The 20,671-nt window shown below is 38.3% G+C and overlaps 1 protein-coding gene across 7 annotated transcripts in view; it reads right to left on the reverse strand.

The window, feature by feature from the left end:
* Positions 1-20,671, reverse strand: part of LOC121865602 (protein brunelleschi-like) — a 108,367-nt gene that overhangs the window by 14,885 nt on the left and 72,811 nt on the right. For 6 of the 7 annotated variants that reach the window (XM_042365111.1, XM_042365114.1, XM_042365113.1 and 3 more), the window contains 11 exons: positions 16,992-17,150; positions 15,476-15,667; positions 14,461-15,221; positions 12,691-12,865; positions 10,453-10,724; positions 9,610-9,750; positions 8,999-9,212; positions 8,372-8,482; positions 6,247-6,409; positions 4,681-4,826; positions 2,529-2,614 (listed from right to left, as the gene is read on the reverse strand). In XM_042365111.1, coding sequence (XP_042221045.1) covers positions 2,529-2,614; positions 4,681-4,826; positions 6,247-6,409; positions 8,372-8,482; positions 8,999-9,212; positions 9,610-9,750; positions 10,453-10,724; positions 12,691-12,865; positions 14,461-15,221; positions 15,476-15,667; positions 16,992-17,112 — 2,382 coding nt within the window. In that variant the 5' untranslated portion in view covers positions 17,113-17,150. The remainder of the gene's footprint in view (positions 1-2,528; positions 2,615-4,680; positions 4,827-6,246; positions 6,410-8,371; positions 8,483-8,998; positions 9,213-9,609; positions 9,751-10,452; positions 10,725-12,690; positions 12,866-14,460; positions 15,222-15,475; positions 15,668-16,991; positions 17,151-20,671) is intronic. The other variant, XM_042365117.1, reaches the window with a different exon arrangement.

The following is a 20,671-nucleotide window of genomic DNA, read 5'->3' on the forward strand; positions in this document are numbered from 1 at the left end:
TTCATAGATGACGCAATGACAAAGAAAAAGCAACGGTACTCTGGTTCTCACTAACAACCTTTTGCCGAGCCTTAAGCAGTTACAGGTTGAGTATCCCTTATCCGAAATCCTTGGGGCCGAATGTGTCTCGGATTCCGGATTTTTTCAGATTTGGGGATACCTGCACACTGTATAGGTGTATAATGGGGTACAGGTACCTCACCCACAGGGGACTGTGCCCAAGTCTAAGCACGAAAATCATGTATATCTCATTTACCGAATATGGATATATATTGTCTGCAGGTAGTTTAATGCAATATTTTTAATAATTGTGTGCATTTAACAATACGAAAAAGATGCACATTGAACCATCAGAAAGGTAAGCTACCACTACCGTAGGCCTACCTGTAACTGCCCCTGAAATTTACCATAGTGCAGTCTATGTCTTACCTCCATTCATTAGTGCTCTAGGGATGAGGATGCACTCTACAGGATGACTGTCTTACATGTTTCTTCTAGCATCATCTGCCTCATTAACAATGATTTTTGTCATAGAAATCTCTCTTTGATCTTATAAACTGATATGATTTCTTGTTCAGTTATGAATGCATGCTGCTCTAGTCCATCAATAAGTCCATCACACATTTTCACTATGTTGTCTATGGGGACTTTTACCACTGTTAACTATGTCATCTTCATCTTCACTGTTAGCATCATCACCTTGATTCAGAACCATTTCACTATCAGTCATTTAATGAACAACTGGAGCATCATTATCAATGTTGAGAACTTCTTCTATGTCCGCTTCCTCCAGCTTCTTGACAGCATCCAAGGGTATACTTTTTGCGTATGTAAGAAAGTTTGATATCATTTGTTTCTCACTTGTCACAAGGAATCCTTGAAAAACATCATTTTGTTCGTCATCGTCATTGAATATAGTCGACGGCAAAGCATTCGCTAGGGTGTCCTTACCTATGGCATTCCAAGCACTAGCAGCGGCGTAGATGGCATCCTTCATTGTAAATTGCTTTTGGAATCCCTCCACACCCATGCCTCTGTTCACTGCTGCCAACATGCTGTTCAGGAAACTGTCTTTATATTTACTCTTCAGTGCTCTGAGGATCCCTGAGTCGCATGGCTGAATTAATGAAGTAATATTTGGAGGAAAGTAGATGTCATAAACATTATTCTTGACAAGAAGTTCAGCTGGGGAATGTGCAGAACAAATGTCAAGGAATAACAAAATCTTGCAGTCATCTTCCAGTCCAGCTTCCCAGCAGTGGTCGCGAGCGGCCGGTACAAAATGTTTATTAAACCAGTCAGAAAAGAGGTCCCTGGTAAGCCACGCTTTCTTACTGGCATAATAATGGACTGGTAAATTAGTCAAGTCTTTAAAACAGTGGGGATGCTTGCTCTTGCCTATCACAGCACGTTTACACTTGCGCATGCCTGATACATGAGCACATCCCAGCACAGCCAGTCTGTCCTTGACATCCTTAACTCCTGTAAGAGCCTTCTCATCATCTGCAGTTATTGTTTTCCTGGGACAATAACCCCAGAACAATGCTGTCTCATCGGCATTGTAGAGTTGTTCTGGTTTTAGGTATCCATCAGCGATGATCTTGGCAAACTAGTCGATGTAGTTCTCTGCTGCCTCATGATGAGCAGAAGCTTTACCACCACAAATCTTTAAATATTTAATGCCCTGCCTCTTCCTAAATTTCTGCAACCAGCCTGCTTGAATATTCAAAATTACCTTCAATTTTAAGTTCGTCATGATAAAGCTTTGCTTGTTTCATGATCAGCATACCGTTAAGCACCAGCAAATGCTCACTCTGATGCTGATGAATCTACTCTTTCAAAACATGATCAAGATATAAATTTTTTGCCTTATGCAACATTTTTCGATTTTTCATAAGCTTCTGCTCAACACTTTCAGCATAGAATTTTAACAATTTGTCCTTTTGTTCTTCAGGTCATCAATGGTGGTCACTCCAAACTCCTCCATGAGTCGCCTCACACACCACGGTCAAGTCTTTGCAATAACTCAACTTTTTTTGCTATGGATAAGCATAAATGCTTCTTTTTTTTCTTTTCACTGTTACCCATAGACATTCCTGCAGGCCTTTTTGACATTTTCAACTGTATATTCACACAACAAACCATAGCAAAAGCACAAAAATCACTGTGAGTAATGTGCGGATGTCTAGCTGTGATAAGTGCAGAACAACAACTGGTGTTTAGCGCTTGTAACACTCCGCGGCGCGTCGTGACTCGCACATCGTGCGGGAACTATAAAAAAGCCTTGTGGAATTATTTTAATTTTCCACTACAGGCACTCCAAAAAAAGTATGGATTTCGGAGGTTTTCGGTTTTTAGGATTTCGGTTAGGGGATTCTCAACCTGTACCAATTATTAAATAATTATAGCAACTGGAGCATACAAAATTTTTTACAAAAGCACAAATTTAAAAACCCAGTAATTACAACTAAAAATTATATACCCAGTAATTACAACTTAAAAATATATACCTAGTAATTACAACTTACCATGTTAGTAACCTTAAGTTCAAAAGGCATTGGGTTCTCTAGGTCCAAACAGATCTCACACACATCTCCTTCAACCCAGTCAAACTCTGAAATATCAAACTACCCTGTATATTACTTCTTTCCCAGAAAATATATTTTAAAATGAAAACTATGAAATATTAGCACAACTGTCCTTAAGGTATTGTATAGAATAATTCACTTCCTTAACCAATTCACAGCGTGGCTCGACTTTATTCACATTTTTATTTTTGTCCTTCAAACCATAAATCGACGTTAGTCCACATTCGTAAAAAAAAAAAATTTTGAACGCGTAACTCGACTACAGTCCTTCAGGGTTTGAATTATGAGCCGGCCCAGTAGTTGCTGCCACCTAGTGGCAATTGGGGCAAGCTGAAGCTCCCGCCTTCAAAACACTAGGAGTCAACATTGCTGACTAATAACTGTTTATATTATATATATAATGTTAGTATTTATTCTATAGATTCAATACTAGCATTTGGAGTGTGATAATCATTAAATTAGAAGGGAAATGAATGAGGTAATTTGGGAAGTGAAATTATTTCTTGCATATGCCATGATGGAAAATTATGACAGTTTATTCATGTTTTTTTTTTAGGAGAACAATGGTATAAACAGTAGTGATGTTTTAAAAGTTTAAGGGTGTGCTATATGAAATATGTATTAGAAAGCAGTAGTGCATAATGATTAGAGGAGAAAGGAAACATAATATAAGAGGAAATAGAGCAACACATAATCAGAGCCAAACATGGCATATTGAGAGGTTTTCCGGTACTTCATTTCATGTTTTTCTTTGCCTTTCAGAAATGTCTGGAATACGTGAGTGAGTAAGGCATGTTAAATGTGAAAGGAAAATCAATTTTTTTATGGATATACCTATATATGAATTTATTCTTTACCTATACAGTGTATAGTATATTCCCAAAGGTGGTTTACTTCCTTGTCTTACAATCAACTTCATCTTTGTAATCTTAATTTATATTGTGTTTCAGTCCAATAAATAACAGGTGCAATAGAATAACTAGTCTATTCCAATCCTTTATTTCATTTACCCACTAACACTCTCGTCTGTGCACAAGTGATTTTCGCATTTGCCCATATGATATAGGGTTTCAATTTATATATGAATAATGGTCAGCAATATAAAATTATGTGACTTCAATGGAAGATAAAATATTTATCGTTGCAGCTTACACTATATGACATATCTACTTATGATATTGCCCATTATTATGAACACAGGAAAAAAAAGTGTTTTCCCAACAAAATTTTTAATTTTACCCTAGATATTATTACTTTATGACTTTTTAATTGTTAAATATGGATCCTCGTGCTTTTTTCATAAAAAAAAAGTAGTTAAAACGTTAATTAAAGCATTTTCATTTTCTAGTGACTCTTGGCACTTATTGAGGAATACCGCCGAAATTGGCCGAAGTGGTGAAAGGGTTAAACAGACAAACTAGCTGAGGGCTGAGTTTTTCACTTTTGGGGGAACATAAACAGATCTTAGGCTTTCATGACTTTATAAATTTGCTATAATATAAGGAGTAAATGCAGAGTCAGTGATTCCAGCTCAGGAGAAAAGGAAGACTCCAATTAAAGGGACATCTCCAAAGCTTCTTCGCTAGATGAACCCTTGTGTGGCTAATATAGTATACAATACAGACACTCCCTGGGTTACAGAAATTTTGAGGATAAAGAATGCCTCCCATAAGTCCCATTAAAAAAAAAATTTGGGTTGTTCAATAGTTTCTGTTATTACGGAAGGTAACTAGTAAGGCATAACAACACTATTTGTGGAGGATTATGCATAAGGCAGCTGAGCACATCAGCTTGCGAGGCGCCATCTGTGATTCAGTAGGGTACAGTACATGTTTACCTCATGGAAAAGGGTCATTTTGGGTTGACAGAAAATTAGGCTTACGAATAAGGTACAGAACAGAACCTTTCTGTAAACTGAGGAGTGTCTGTACAACAGAAATAAAAAAAGTGGAAAGCAAACTCAGAAGTGATATCCTGAGTTGTTGTGTAAATATAAATACAGTACAGGTAGTAGTTCTCAAGTTTGCCAATCAACTCCACAATAATACATTATACTTTGTACAGTATATTATAAAAACACTACAGTAATTACCCATTTTGCCATTTGTACGACGTTCATTAATGCTGGTGAGAGAAGTAAAGGGAGAAAAGATGAATGGCCCTGTATCTTCCTCTCCAGTCAATGAGAGCTTTTTCTCTGCTTTTCTACCAGTTGCTGGGGCTATTAGACGCACTTTTCTGCAGGGCAAAAATGTGAACAAATATAATACTATACAATTGGGAACAAAATAAGAATACAAATAAGAAGGTTTATGCATCTTTAGGACAGTTCATGAATTAAAATTAAGAAGTTAAGGTGAAAACTTGGACTTAGATTTGACGACCTTTAGAAGAAAAATAGACAAATGTATTCGTAACTGTTTCTTTTATGATTGGGTTTGATGATACAGTGATCCCTCGGTTAATGAGATTTCGGTTAACGATTTACCTTCCATAAGATTCTTAACTTCGGTTAACGAGCAATACCTCGATTAACGAGTTTTTTACGAGCCGACTTCAACATGATTTCGCTTGCATTTGGCAGTCCACCAGCTGTAGTATTAGTCCGCCAATACAGTAATTGGTTTTAGGGCTTAAATTCCTTACTATTTTAGTAAATATCAAGAAGTTTATACTATTCAATAATTTTAAAAGTTTAATATTAACTTTTTCAGTAATTTTAACAATTATTGAACATAATTGAAGGTAAAGAAACTAGTTTCTGGCGTGCCATCCAGCCTGTTAACACACCAGACAGGCGTTAGTCTCTCTCTGTTTTCAGTGGAGGTAACATTTTGCTTGAGACTCTCTTCAACTAAATGCTTTTTTTCTGTGTTTCCAAGCAAATTATTGGTCATTTTGAAATTTATTTTACATATTGACAATACATAATGCAGTGCAGTGTTGATTTAAAAAAAATAATCTTGAATTACACCAAGAGAACTAAAATTTTATGGGTGAAATGGTGCCATGGGGTGACTTCTCTTCCACCCCAAAGCCTTCTCTTCTTCCTTCTCCTCCACCCCCATTCTAATTCCCATCATCATCATCATCATCATCCAGGAGCCTTCTACATACACACCTCAAAGTAAGTGTACTTTTCTACCTTTTTTGTTGAATTTATGCAATTTTCGGTGAGCTGGAACCAATTACCCAAAAACCCATTGAAACAATGGTTTCGGTTAACGAGTTTTTCGGTTAACGAGCAACCTGCTGGAACGGATTGTGCTCGTTAACCGAGGGACCACTGTATACATAAGTTAATTTTTGCAAAATAGATAAACAGTACTGTAATAAGCAAATGAAGGTCATATCACAAAATTGAACGTATAAATAGGAAGCAAGGTCCAGTAGCCAGACTTATTTTGTCCAAAACAGTATAATGGAAAATTACAACAATAATGTAGTTAAATGAGTGAGTCTAAGAAATTGGACACTATAAAATTAACTCCTTCCTCAAAGATACAATAAAATTATTATGAGTCACATTTCCATATTTATGCACACACACACACACATACAGTACATACCCTGTACTCAACAAATTATCACATAATCTGGTTACAGCAAATTTCAAATGTTAAAAGTAGGTAAAAAGAATAATGCAAAAGAATCACACCTGCAGACAGGTATGTTGAGGAAGTTGACAGGTGGTATGATAATCCCAGTTTCCTGTACAACTAGAGGAGCTGGCCCACTCCCACTTCTTGCACTGAGAGACTCCAACATAGTGGCAGTTTCTTGACGTTCTGTCTCACTCAGGTGTGGCAGCATCGCACAAACTACAGATAAAGATTTTTACCTATGATGTAGTTGCAAGCTAATTCAAATGTCATTGACAAAAGGTACTAAATATACAATTAGAAGTTCTTAAACTGTTTAGGGCTAGTGATTACACAGGAACAAGAGTTAAAATTAGTTTTTATACAGTAGAGTACAGTAGTACACTCTATTTCATCTAATTTGTAAAAAAAATTATAATCTATTAGATTGGGTATACATGTTATATGTTCTGTGTATAAATATTGTTGAAAAAAGTCTCCTTTATGACACCTAACATCAGGGGATCACTGTAACACAGTCTCTTGTATAGTTAATACAAGGTGCTCTAGAACACTTATTTTGAGTCACTGATACATTCTGAATGTTACTACAGAATGCCAAACTTATGAAACACTGTGGCAAAGTATCTAAAAGCAAAATTTTTTGAAGAACCTGTTTGGGCTTGCAATGTACAGTATTCGTATTAGGGTAATGTCAACATGGACATGAAAACTGAGATATAAAGATTTTTTTTTCTTTATAAAGTTTTTACTATGAACAGGATACCCTTGATTCATGTAAGTTTTCATTCTGTAGATTCTATATAAAGCATCACAATTTTAGACAAACAATCTGAAATATAACCACCTCTCTAGATCACTCTTATAAATCATAAAAACACCACTCATGAATTATTAGTAAAGAGAAAACAAAACTTAATGAGAACTTGTCTCTAGAAGTTTTGCTAAGTTTCTGAAAACATATCATTTGAGCACTGTGACCACACATCGATTATCTTTATATATAAAAAAAGGTCATTTAATTGGAGTTGTATTTCTTATTCTTACTCCCCCAAAGCAAAATTTTACTGATCTCAGAAAACTGGGCACAGCTTAGGCCTTAGAGTAAAGCCCTCGTTTAAATTTACAGTACTAGTCCTTTCAAAGACCGACACAAATAAATGATTAATATATGAAGTAGTAAAGATCTTCTAAATTTCATTTTGCATTACTGTAAATTGTACAAATGGTGTTATATAGGGGGTATAATACCACAAACAGAGGGTTAGAATTCTGCTAATGGATGGTCTCAGTGGTACTTGGACCAGAACTCTAACTTTTTCATTATATACAGAGGTTCCCCGGGTTACGAACAAGTTCCGTTCCTGAGGATGTTTTTAAGTCAGAAATGTATATGTAAGTCAGAACACATACCCTATGTAAAATATTTTAGAGCCTAAGTCCTTTTATACATCTCGAATCACTGAATTTAAAAGAAAAGAAGAAACAATGACAAATACAAGGGGGGTACAGTAAATAAAAGTAAAATTAAAGTTAAACATTTACATCCAATTCCTTGTTTTGTTATCACAGTTGAGTGCATTGGTATAGATCCATTTACATGTTCAAGAATTTTTTGTTTGTATTTCAAAAGAGTTCCAATCTTTGACCGACTGAAGCCCAACGCTTTACCAATGACTGGGGATGTTTTACCTTTTTCAGAATGTTTAATTACATCAACTTTCACTTCAATTGTAATTGTATTCCTTTTCTTGAATGCACTACTATCACTTGCATCAGGTTTGCATTTGGGAGCCATGAAGAGGGCAGAAAGAGAGAGTTAATAAGCAAAAAAAAAATTTGCACCTGATCACACACGTTACTGAGGTGAGGGCAAGGCGTACTGACACTCTCTCAAGGTGTGTTGCTGGGTGACGCATTACTCCCCACCAGCTGCTCTGCCTCGCCACAACGCCACGCAAACTAGTTCTCGTATGTTAATACCATGAACCAGTTGTATCTATGTCAAATTCTTAAAATAATTGACTTTATGGGACCTCGTTTGTATCGGTGGGCGTTTGTAAGTCGGATGTTCATAAGTCAGGGACCCCCTGTACTTAGTACATTTGATCTGTACATTTTGATAATGACACAACCCCTTTAGGGACACAACCACACATAAAAACATAGGGTTTACTGTACCTAAGAATGCTTGGTGGCGAGTACAGAGGGCATGTTGACCCATCCTTCGTGAAGTACCCACTAACTCCTGCAGGATCTGAATTTGTAGTGAAGGCCAACCCTGACTACCATCTGAAATAAATATATTGTATTTGTAAACTATATTAATTCTGCAATAGCAATGATTTTATTTTAATTTTTTAACCAAAGGCAGTTATTTTCCACAGAAAACTCTTTTTTGCACAACTAAGCTCTGAGGACTATACAGTCGGCCCTTAACATACGCGGGTTTAGCATACACGGATTTCCAAAAACGCGGATTGCCCCGCCGGAGGAATATTCTGTACATTGAAGTAATTGAAGTACATTCAACCAGCGCGCGGCGCCGAACACAGGACACCGCCCGCTCCCGCAACCTCACACACACACACGCATAGCTCTCCCTCACTCAGGGGGCCAGGTTTTTTTTGGGGGGGGGGGGGACAGCAAAAATACAAGGATTTTTAACATCCACAGGTATCTCTGTTACGTAACCCCCGCGTATGTTAAGGGCCGACTGTACTGTATAATACAGATGTTTGTACTTTGGTTGACTACCAATTTTGTAAAGTAGATTCCATACACTAGGCATACATGATCAAAACTTACCCTTTCGAAATTCTAAAGGATCAAGGCAAACTTTATATCCCTCCAGGGTCTGCAGCAACAGGCGGTAACACTGACCCCAGTCAGGTTGTTGATTCTGAGGTGCTACACATCTCATTGCAGCTACACGCCGAAAGAAAGAGGCTTTCCGGTGGAATCCAATTTGGTGATAAAGATCTGCCAGAGCATTGAAGCGTGCAATCTGCAAGGTAGTACACTGAGGATAAACAAGGAGTTGTAAATAAAACGTGGCTTCAACACTGTGAAATTATTTTCTAACAAAAGTCATCATTATTGGTAAAGAGAAATATGTTAAAAGCTAAACAAATTGTTACAATAAAAGAGAACTTAACAATCATCATTGACTTAATTTCTCAATACAGTATACTATAAAGTGGAAGATGTATGACAACATGAAAGGTAAACCAGTTCTTCACATACACAAAGTAATAAAATAATCAATTCTGAAATTAAAACATGGTTTATTGATATTAAACCTAACCATTAATCTTATATCATGGTACTGTACCTACAATATGAACAATTCAGTACAGTAAGATATTTTGATCATTTGACTTGTATTACAGCTATTTAAGTGCTTTTAAAATTCTTACCTTTTCCTCATCAGAGAGCTGAAGGTTAATGAAGACAACATTTGAGAGGAATTCTGCAGCCATGAGGTAGCGTCTTTGCTCAATCAGTACGTGTACAGCTTTGATACTCGCCTCTGTCTCCACCACCCCTGCATTACGATACTGTGGACCAGAAAACCAGTTGTCAGGTACATGAGAATTTTTCTCCTCATCAAAGGAAGCTGAGAACAACCATTCTGTTCAAACGTTGGCAGGCTCTTAGAAGAAAGGTCAACAACCATTAAATTTAATATTCTGTACAGTATAGGGTGATTTTAAGGGTGTTTGGGGTAAAAAGTTCCTTTCATACATAATAAATGTAAGAAATTGTGCAAAACATATGGTTAATTTGGCTATACTATACTGAACTATGCACTGACTTTTGCCTGGCCAAAGCTAAAAAAGCCCAGCCAGTTGATAAGAGGAGAGGTATTTAGCTAACCACCTGAATGTTACAACAATATAGTAGAACAATGAAGATTTTCAAACTTGGATAATGAGATGCCAAAATGGAGAAATCAAGGAGAAAATACATCAGTGATATGATAACAATAGTCATAACTGGCACTGCATGGAAAAAGTTATGAGGTAGCAGTAATGCTCAACATTGACTTAATGGTAGTGCTCTGAGACTTCATATGTAAAGTATCTAAGAGACAACAGTGATCATTGATGATGTGACCTTTATTCTCAATCTGGTAGTCTGCTTGTCTTACATTTCATTGAATAAGTTCATTATGTTACTCAAGAATAAAACTAATTTACCAAAAAAATGGATTTCTGTAAGATGTGATATGATTACATTTTCTATATTCTAAGTCTTACCTTACTATAATGTACAATAGCTTCCCGATATTTGTCAACAATATCATCAGGAGAGAGGCAGTGTTTACTTGTCTGTTTCACTATAGAGGGGTCAAGGCCTGCAGGCAGTGAGTTAGTGTTCACTGATCCATTGCGACTCCTATTACCTATGCCACCTGAGCCCCCTAGGTTGCCTCCAACACCAAGGCTGGAGAAACGTTGAAGGCCAAAACTTCGGCGCAGGTTGGGATAAAGCGTGACCACAGAAGCAGCACATAAGCCCTCAAAACAAGCTGTGGAAAATTATTATTGCATAAATTCTATCAGAAATAAGAAGCATGATAATCAACGGTACAGTAACCAACAGTTATGGAAAATTCATTATCATTAATTGGCAACATATACTACAGAAAGAAAAAAAGACAAAGACTTAAAGAAACCTATGAAATAAAGTGATCCCATATACTGTATGTGATTGAAGGAGAGGTTGAAGAGGAATGAAAGCAATTTAAAAGTAGTTTCCATCTACAAAAAATTACTGATCTTAAAAACCAATTTTCCAGTAACTCTATACAGTACCAGGCAACTCTCATAATGTTGTTGATGCCTGGGTAGTTGATCTCACCTTCGCATAGCAATAAAGCGAACTGGTTAAGCTGTTAGATAATTTGATCACCTGGTTTTTCCCATCAAACCCATAAGCTATAAATGAAAGATCAAGTGCCTAGGTTTCCCAGAGGTCCTGAAGAGCGCAGCCTTTCTTACCAGCAATATACTGTATGACCCAAGGCACATCAACATTCTGTCAACCCATCATTTTGAAAATCCATTCCAGGTGAATATACATGAGCTCAAAGGAAGAGGGAGGGTATCTGAGCCTATCATAGAGCTAATTTAAACACATTAAAAAACAAAACAATCCATATATGAATTTTATAAAATTGAGAATGTGGACAAATAAACTACAGTGAACCCTCACTTTACGCGGTCAATTGAACCCACGGCGGCCCGCGTAAAGTGAACAACATAATATATGGGATTAATTGAAATAGAGACCGGGCCGACCCCCAAACTCCACTTTTTCAGACACAATACCTACGTTGTAGTAAAAATAACTTCTTAATTTTATGATGGTATGCACACACAATTAATAATTAAGAGAAATATCAATAATATTAGGTTTTTTAACACTTACATTAGTAGAAAAGATGGCTGGGCACACGGGGATGGGGGGTTGGTTCCGAGGCAGAGGGCAGATAATTGGCCCTCACCTGTATCACTTGTATCAATTGTATCACTATCCACCACAGAGGCTTGCAGGGCCTCTTTGTCAAACCCCTCAAAGTCCATATAAGTCCATATCCTCACTACCATTATCACGATCACTGACTTGGGCCGGCTGTGGTGGGTGGCGGGTGAAGAACTCGGTAATGTTTTGATGACTGGGCAACCTTGTGCGCACCCTGCTCGCGCCACTCTCCGCGTAAAAGGGTACACACACCGTGGAAAGTGAGCATTCCGTGTTCGGCAGGGTACCGCGTAAACGTGGAAACGCGTAAAGTGGGATTGCGTAAAGCGAGGGTTGACTGTATATTGCCATACACCATCTGACAAAAATGGGCTAAGGTACCAATCAAAAAAGGCTTTGAACAAAGTTCATACAGGAAAAGAATGACTCCAAGAGAAGGACTCAACGTCTCAACACTAATTCAAGGATGTTTTATCCTTTGACAATCCACCTACTCAAACATTCAAAGCCCAACCAAATATTAACCATTATGGATGATCCAAAGCAAAAGCTAGGTGCACCAATGCTTCTGCTATGTCACATATTCATCCAACCTCCTCCCTCTACTTCAAAGCATGTGTACCTCCTTTTACGGCAATACTCGTAACCTTGAAAGTTTACTCACTGTTTAAACTAGTCCCAGCCATTGATGTCAAGTGTCCTGGGTCAAATAATAACTGCTTTGTGACAGACAGTTTCAAAGACTACAAATAACTCAAAGCAACTATCTTATATAATAGTTCATTGTTTAATTATGTGCAAAATCAATAAATACTTCAGTACATACATAATGTACATCTGTACAGTACATACAACAGCTTTAGTTTTTGCATAATTTTTGGGATCTGTCTGTGAGTTGCACTGACTGCACATCTCTACTTTGTGGGCACATTACTCTTAGAGCTCCCTAATGAAGGGCAAGTAGCCATAAAATGATCATTAGACATAAAAAAAACAAAATACAAACTCACCAGCGAGCCAGAGCCAATCATTACAGTTGCGGAGTGTGTCTGCAGCATGACTATAATGCATGATGGCTTCAGTTGGTAACCCTGCTTGCAATGTTAGGTCAGCCAGCTGTTTCCTTAACCGGCCGACACATCGTTTCTTGTTCGTTCGTGAGTCCATGTCCAAACCAATAAAATCCTAATTAAGATTCAATTGAATTATTGTATTAGCTGAGGTTAAATAAGAATTAGCCAATATGGGTAATGTTACCAACACTGAGAAGCCTATACAGTATGTATTATAAAGAAAGAACCAACTATAATTTATAATCTTATACAGCTCCTCACTTTACAACACAACGCAAGGAGGAGTAGTTTTGGGTAATAAAACAGGTAAATTATTGTAATTTAACCAACACGAAAAAAAAAAAAAACGAGTACGAGCAGTCCTAAAACTTCTTCTTCTAATAAAGGACAATGAATATATAATATGCTTTACATCAAATACAGGACAGACACAGTGCAGCAATATGATGCCCATGTATGCCTGACACCTAACCTGAAAGTTAAAAATCCTGATTATGAAGGGATGACTGTAAAAATTTGGGATCTAGAAGGAATCCCATTTTCCACCCCAAGTTATTAACTTTCATTGTTCCAGAGTTCACGTGTATGGCATTCTCCAGGAACATGACCCCTACAGAAATTAAGGGATTACTGAATACAGTACAATACATTCATATAGTGGTTCATCGCCATAATCATTATCATAAAAATTTTTATGGCCATTTTCCACAAGTGTGTGTTAGCCATAATACCTGTACAGTATTAGAATATTGTACATTTCTACATACAGTAGAGAATTCACATTTTAAAAACCTCACTAAGGTAGTAGGCAGCTATTAAGCAGGGAGGTACTACCGACTGGGAAGATATTGGAAGCATAATGTGTTGTTTAATGGTAAACCCTGCAGCCATATGGCATCACAAAAAATGTGACCAAGTCCCAGGTTGTTGATCTGACTGACTTTCTGTCTAATTTACACACAATTACTAGGAATCAAGTGTTTCTCTTACTTTGACAACATAACATATATATATTGTTTTCACTCTTGAATTGTTAAATTTTTTCCATTTTTGTATTTATTTATGGTGCAATTTACTTTTTCCTTAGTCCTTTTTTCGCCCCCCTCAGGTTGGTGACCTGTGCCCGAGTGGACTCATCACCATAAAAAAACACTTAAAATAAGCCAGGCACTTGCTCAGTTCTTTATATCTTTAAAAAGCATTTTAACAACTGGAAATCTTTATGCTGTACATTCTTTTAGAAGACTGGTTTACAATAGAGTACAGTACTGTACTGTACTTGGAAGGCAAAAAAAAAAAAAAAAGGAAAGTAATTTGGGTATCAATTAAGTATTGAAGTACTACAGTATTGTAAAGTTCCTTATGATTAAGTATAAAGTAAAAACAATACTGTGTCTCTTAAGGATCTGAGGGATCAAGAAAGACAGTGAAACAAGATACAAAAAGGTTTGTAAATTAGTATTGTATTATACAGTGTATACTGTAGTTTTAAGACTGCAGAGGACAGACTAGTGTACTGGAGCGTGCTCTGTTGTGAATGTGGCCCAAGAAGAGAAGTGTTAATGAAAATACAAACATTACAGTGATTAATATATCTACAATCTTTATGTTTTAAAAATCGAGAAATAAGACAGTTATCATTAAATGCAGATGCTGCTTAAGGGGTTCACAAAAAGGTCGCTTAACAATCCATGTTAAATTACTCACCTTACGTTCAAAGGGAGCGCACAACAGGGGTGGTCTTTCCAATTTTTCTTGACTTTTATCTAGACGCTTTGACTCAAGCACCCAAAATAATGAGCTAACAAACTCTTGTAGCTGACTTTCAATGTTTACAGCATGGTCACCAGTTGGGTAGAAGAGAGCTCGAGTCTTAAAATTAGACGGAGGTTGGAGGGAGAGTCTTGAGGAATGGGAGGTTGAGGTACTGATGGAGGACTGGCTGGTATCATGAGCAGAGTCGTGAGATGAATCTGGGGCAGAATCTGCAGTTGAATCCCGTGGAGAATCTATCTTGTTATCATCACAACAACCAACTTCACTTGTACTTTCACTCCCTGAGTCCGACCCATTAACGTGATTAGCCTCAATCTTGAGGTCTGTTGTACCCTCTGAGAGACCCTGTGGACTATCTGAGTGGCTGTCAGAATCTGTAGGTTTATCTTCACCGCTAACTGTCTCATATACACCACTGTCTCTATCAGTACTACCTGCAGAGATCTTCTTAACATGTGTCGGGTGAGTATGGCCATTAATAGCCAGAGGGTGAGGGCCAGAATCCAGCCCTCCATTGGGTTCTGGAGAGGTACCCCGAGAAGGTCCACGAGAATCTGCCTCATACATAGTACCATCTGGGTTAAGACCCAAGATAATACAGCGAGAGTCATACAATGTGGACGAGTATTTAACTTTGAGGCTTTCATGTTGTTTACAAATGTCATTTAGATCACTTTGGCTACCCACTTGACCTGAAAAATATAAAATAAATACTATATTGAAAACAATGACAAAATCTGACAAAAAAAAATATTGATGTCCACATGACATTTCACTTGAAAAGTAGCATGACACTTTTAAGTAGAAAATGCACTCTTTTCTCTGTAACTGAATCAGTATCTCATTATAAACAATTTATTAACATGCAGAATGTGATTAAATAAACTCTTTTAGTGTACTGTATATATTTAAATATTTTCATCTGCATCTCAGTCTGCATTATTACCTATTGTGATAATGCCAAGAACTCGGCGATGTGTCTGGAAGTCTCCCCAGTCATTGTTCTCCACGGGGTAATCACGTCGGTAAGTGACCCACACCGGGCGTTGGGACCCATTTGAATCACTTACCTTAACTTGACCTACACGACTAATGCGATCATAGAGCTTATGAAATGAACGGCTCTTTAATTGGGACCCTGAAAATGAAATGATGCCGATCAATAAAGACAACTCACATAGAAAACCAATGAAAAACTAGATTATTTAAGTCAAAAGTTCTATAATGCAGTTAACTGAGATAAAGTTGATTGGTATTATACTTTTGGAAAGCTTTGATTCTTTAGATTACAGTACACCTATACTGCCAGATTCTTTGTTAATGATTCTGTTAATGTCAATAGATTATAAATATTCAAAGATATTTATTGATATACAGTAGTTATTACACATTCATGCCATGTGCAAAGGAAACTAAAAAAACTTATGGCAAGAAAGAGTGATAGGAAATACAAATGCTAGACAATAACTAAAAAAATGTCAAAGTATTTGATTTAATAAGTACTGTACAACATAATGGTTAGATGTACTGTACACAATATGGCTTTTCAGATGAATCAGAAATTTTATCATTTATATATGTGCATAATACAATTAGTGATAGAATGTAAGATCACATAATTATGCATGAAACAAAATACCTGCACATGCACAAGGCTTGAGAGACTAGAAAGCTCTAGGAAATACAGTACAGTACAGCACAGTATTCACATCACCTCTATATAACCTTATTAACTTTAATTTGTGCATTTTACAGTTTATATTAATGCAATATGATCTTAGGAAAAAAATATACAGGTACTTTACATGAGGCCCAATGGCAGTACATAATTAATTTTGGTAGAAATACAATTAATAATGAGATGTTAGATAATATTGGTAAAAGAAAAAGAAAATACGTTCAATTCAGAAATACAGTAGTTGGGTATGGAGAGAGTAAAGGAAAGAAGGAGATGGAAGAAAGGGGTAAAAGACAAAGTACTGTTCTAGAAATAGGAGAGACGGACATCTAGCAAGAACTTGAAAGCATGAATGATAAGAGAAAATACTTTACTGTACATTAGTATTAAGTGGTTAGTGGGGATGTTACAGCAGTTACAAGTGAATAGGTGACAGTATATGAAGGGAAATTCTGTTTTGTCTAAGTTCCAGCAACCCTGCAGCATTGTGAGAAATGGATTCCAAAGTTGGAAAAAAAAATCACTTACAAATTACATGTACAGGTACTGAGGAAAAATGGGGTAAGGGAAATAAATTTTCTCAAATATGAAGTGAGATCTGGAAAATAATGAAGATTTCAAATGTCATTAAAGCCCTTGTCCATTACCTCTTCTTCACTCCCCATCTCCTATCAAACAACCTCTACTGCTCCATCAACAGTTCATACCCTCATTTATTATTACTACCTTGTAAGGATAACATGTACGTATATCAAAAGCAGAAATTTGTCTGAATGTGACTGACCCACTTGTCTGACGAGCACCAGTAGGGTCTGGTGGTGGTGGGGGCTTGTGCAGTAATCTGGGTAACTCATGGTAGTGTCGGGCGGTGGGTTGGAGAGGATAACGCTCACTGACGACCTCATGTCCCTCCCCGCCCGGATCCCTCAGCCCCGGACACACCCTGCAAACATAAGCAAAATCTTAAGGTTAATAAAAATGTGATAAGAGGAGAGTATATTTAACAATGCAAATTCAACTGAAATTTTATGTCACTGTACTGTATTATGTTTTGGATTCACCTTATACAACATAACCTTTTTAGTTAAATCTTGTTACTGTATTCATTATGCTGTATGATAAAGAACGACAGTAAAGTACATAATTCTTTACAAAACTAAATTAATAATGATACTGTACCTGCATTCAAGTTTACGGGAACATTTAATGATATACATAATAAATTAACCAACAAGGTGTAGGACCACCCTGTCATCATACAAAAAATATGGGTCATAACTCCCAAAAGTATTGCAGGAAAATAACCAGGCATCAACCTTACCTGAAATCTTATTGTGTTAAATTAACATACTATACTGTACAATAGTTCCTTAATGTCCATTTCTATTTGATCAAAACACACACACATCCTTGACCACCGAAGGGTCAAGACGTACCTGGCGCTCCTCTCGGAGCAGCCAGGTCAACTGTTAAGTTGGCCCATACCAACCCCCTCCCCTGAACCCTCCTCCCCACAGGAATATCAACAAGTTCTTGCCAGAAGATACAATTTCATTTAGGAAAGGAACGGAACCAGTGTTAAACAGAGGTGAACAGTGCTTAAGTCAGTGAGAACAACTCAACAGTAACAGTCGTACCCAAGTTAACCTTCACACAGTGAGGTCCCAGGTACCCAGTGATAACGGCCCGTGAGACCCAACAACAACCAGCGATGTGTTAATCCGTCTACGATAGGAAGGCCTGGGACCACACCTCACTCATATAAGACCATCTGCGAGGGAATTACTACACCACGTCATGTCCCTCATAACGCCATATGTGAGGGAATTACTACACCACGTCAAGTCCCTCGTAACACCATCTGTGAGGGAGTTACTACACCACGTGAGGCCCCTCATAACACCATCTGAGGTAATTCCTACACCACGTGAGGTCCCTCATAACACCATCTGTGAGGGAATTACTACACCACGCCAGGTCCCTCATAACCCATCTGAGGGAACTACTACATCACGTCAGGTCCCCCCTAACACCATCTGGGAGGGAGTTACTACACTACGTGTTTGCTGTTCAACACCTACATTAATCTGTATGTTCACTGTATGTTCTTTTACCTTTTTCTAATGAAGGCTTGTGTTAAACCACCAATGTATGTAATAAGTCATTTATGTCCAATGTATATTTTCAGCCTTCGGGCTGCAGAACTTTTTCAATAAACCGTTAATTATTATTATTATTATTATTATTATTATTACACACACACACTATATATATACTGTATTACACATCTTTCATACCCCACCAGAGGCAGGCGGGAACATATAACCCATACTAAGTAGCAATTCATCACAATCACACTGTACTGCTAAAAAGCACTGAATAATCATTACACATTTTCGGAAATACCGTGAAAATAATTCCCCCGGCATGAAATTAAAACAGCCGACAGATAGTTCAATCTATTCATATGTCAACAAGAAAATGTCACGGATAATGTCAATAGTGTCACCAGCCATTTCAAAGTAGTGGTATTGTCACTTCACACTTTAGATTTCCTGGATAACATATTTAATTTGTACAGAACAAGGAAATTGCAGGGTGGAGGAGCAGGAGGAAGAGGTACCGTGGGTAAAGAGGGAGAAGGTAGTGGCAAGGGATGAGGAAGATGCAAAGGAGAAGGAAGAAGAGGTAAATGAGGAGGAAGAGAAGGTAAAGGAGGAGGAAGAGAAGGAAAAGGAGGAGGAAGAGAAGGTAAAGGAGGAGGAAGAGAAGGTAAAGTGGGAAGAAGAGAAGGTAATGGAGGAGGAAGAGAAGGTAAAGGGGGAAGAAGAGAAGGTAATGGAGGAGGAAGCGGAGGAGGAGGTAAAGGAAGAGGAAAAAGTGAAGGACAAGGAAGAGTAGGAAGTATAAATGAGCTTCAGCCCAAGCCAGACAGGTACAGGTAGTGGTGTAACACAGGCAGCAGGAAGACTGGGGTACAATACCGTAATAGTACAGTACAATACAGTACAGTATATTTAGTGAGTGTCAAGACAAGAACAGTGTGTGTGATATATATATATATACTGTATATATATATATATATATATATATATATATATATATATATATATATATATATATATATATATATATATATATATATATATATATATATATATATATATAGTAACAACAGCACTAAATCATGGAGTAACAGCAATACTAATACAGGGACCAACATCATTAAATCCATAAATCCAAGAACAGTAGAAGCAGCAACAACAGCAGGAGCAACTTTAGAGGCAGCACCAGCAGTAGAGGCAGCAGCAGCATAAGAGGCAGCAGCACCGGCAGTAGAGGCGGCAGCAGCAACAACAGTAGAGGCAGCACCGGCAGTAGAAGCAGCAGCAGCAGTAGAGGGGCAGCAGTAGGGCAGCAACAGAAGAGGCAACAGCACCAAGCAGTAGGGGTAGCAACAACAACAATAGAGCAGTACCAGCAGCAGTAGAGGCAGCAGTACCAACAGCAGTAGAGCAACAGTACACCAGCAGTAGAGGCAAAGAGTATCAGCAGTAGCAGTGTCAACAGCACCAGCAGTGGGGTCAACAGCACCAGCAGTAGAGCAACAGCACCAGCGTAGGGCAACAGCACCAGCAGTAGAGCAGTGAGTCAACAGCACCAGCAGTGAGAGGTCAACAGCACCAGCAGTAGAGTCAACAGCACCAGCAGTAGAGTAGAGGCAACAGCAACAGCAGCAGTGGGGTCAACAGCACCAGCAGTAGAGGCACAGCACCAGCAGTAGAGCAACAGCAATGTCACCAGTAGAGTCAACAGCACCGGCAGTGAGGTCAACAGCACCAGCAGTAACAGCACCAGTAGAGCACCAGCAGAGGCAAACAGCACCAGCAGTAACAGCACCAGCAGTAGGCAGTAGAGTCAACAGCACCAGCAGTAGAGTCAACAGCACCAGCAGAAGTAGAGGCAACAGCACCAGCAGTAGAGGCAACAGCACCAGCAGTAGAGTCAACAGCACCAGCAGTAGAGTCAACAGCACCAGCAGTAGAGTCAACAGCACCAACAGTAGAGGCAACAGCACCAGCAGTAGAGAGTCAACAGCACCAGCAATGACGCACAGCACCAGCAGTAAACAGCAGTGAGAGTCAACAGCACCAGCAGTAGAGTCAACAGCACCAGCAGTGAGTCAACAGCACCAGCAGCAACAACACCAGCAGTGGAGCCAACAGCACCAGCAGTAGAGTCAACAGCACCAGCAGTAGAGTCAACAGCACCAGCAGGTAGAGTCAACAGCACCAGCAGTAGAGGCAACAGCACCAGCAGTAGAGCAACAGCACCAGCAGTGGGCAACAGCACCAGCAGTAGAGCAACACCACAGTGAGTCAACAGCACCAGCAGTGGGAGTCAACAGCACCAGCAGTAGGCAACAGCACCAGCAGTAGGGAGCAGCACCGCAGCAACAGCACC

This window comes from Homarus americanus, unplaced genomic scaffold (assembly GCF_018991925.1).
Source record: "Homarus americanus isolate GMGI-L3 unplaced genomic scaffold, GMGI_Hamer_2.0 scaffold9358, whole genome shotgun sequence".
In the NCBI taxonomy this organism is placed as follows: domain Eukaryota; kingdom Metazoa; phylum Arthropoda; class Malacostraca; order Decapoda; family Nephropidae; genus Homarus; species Homarus americanus.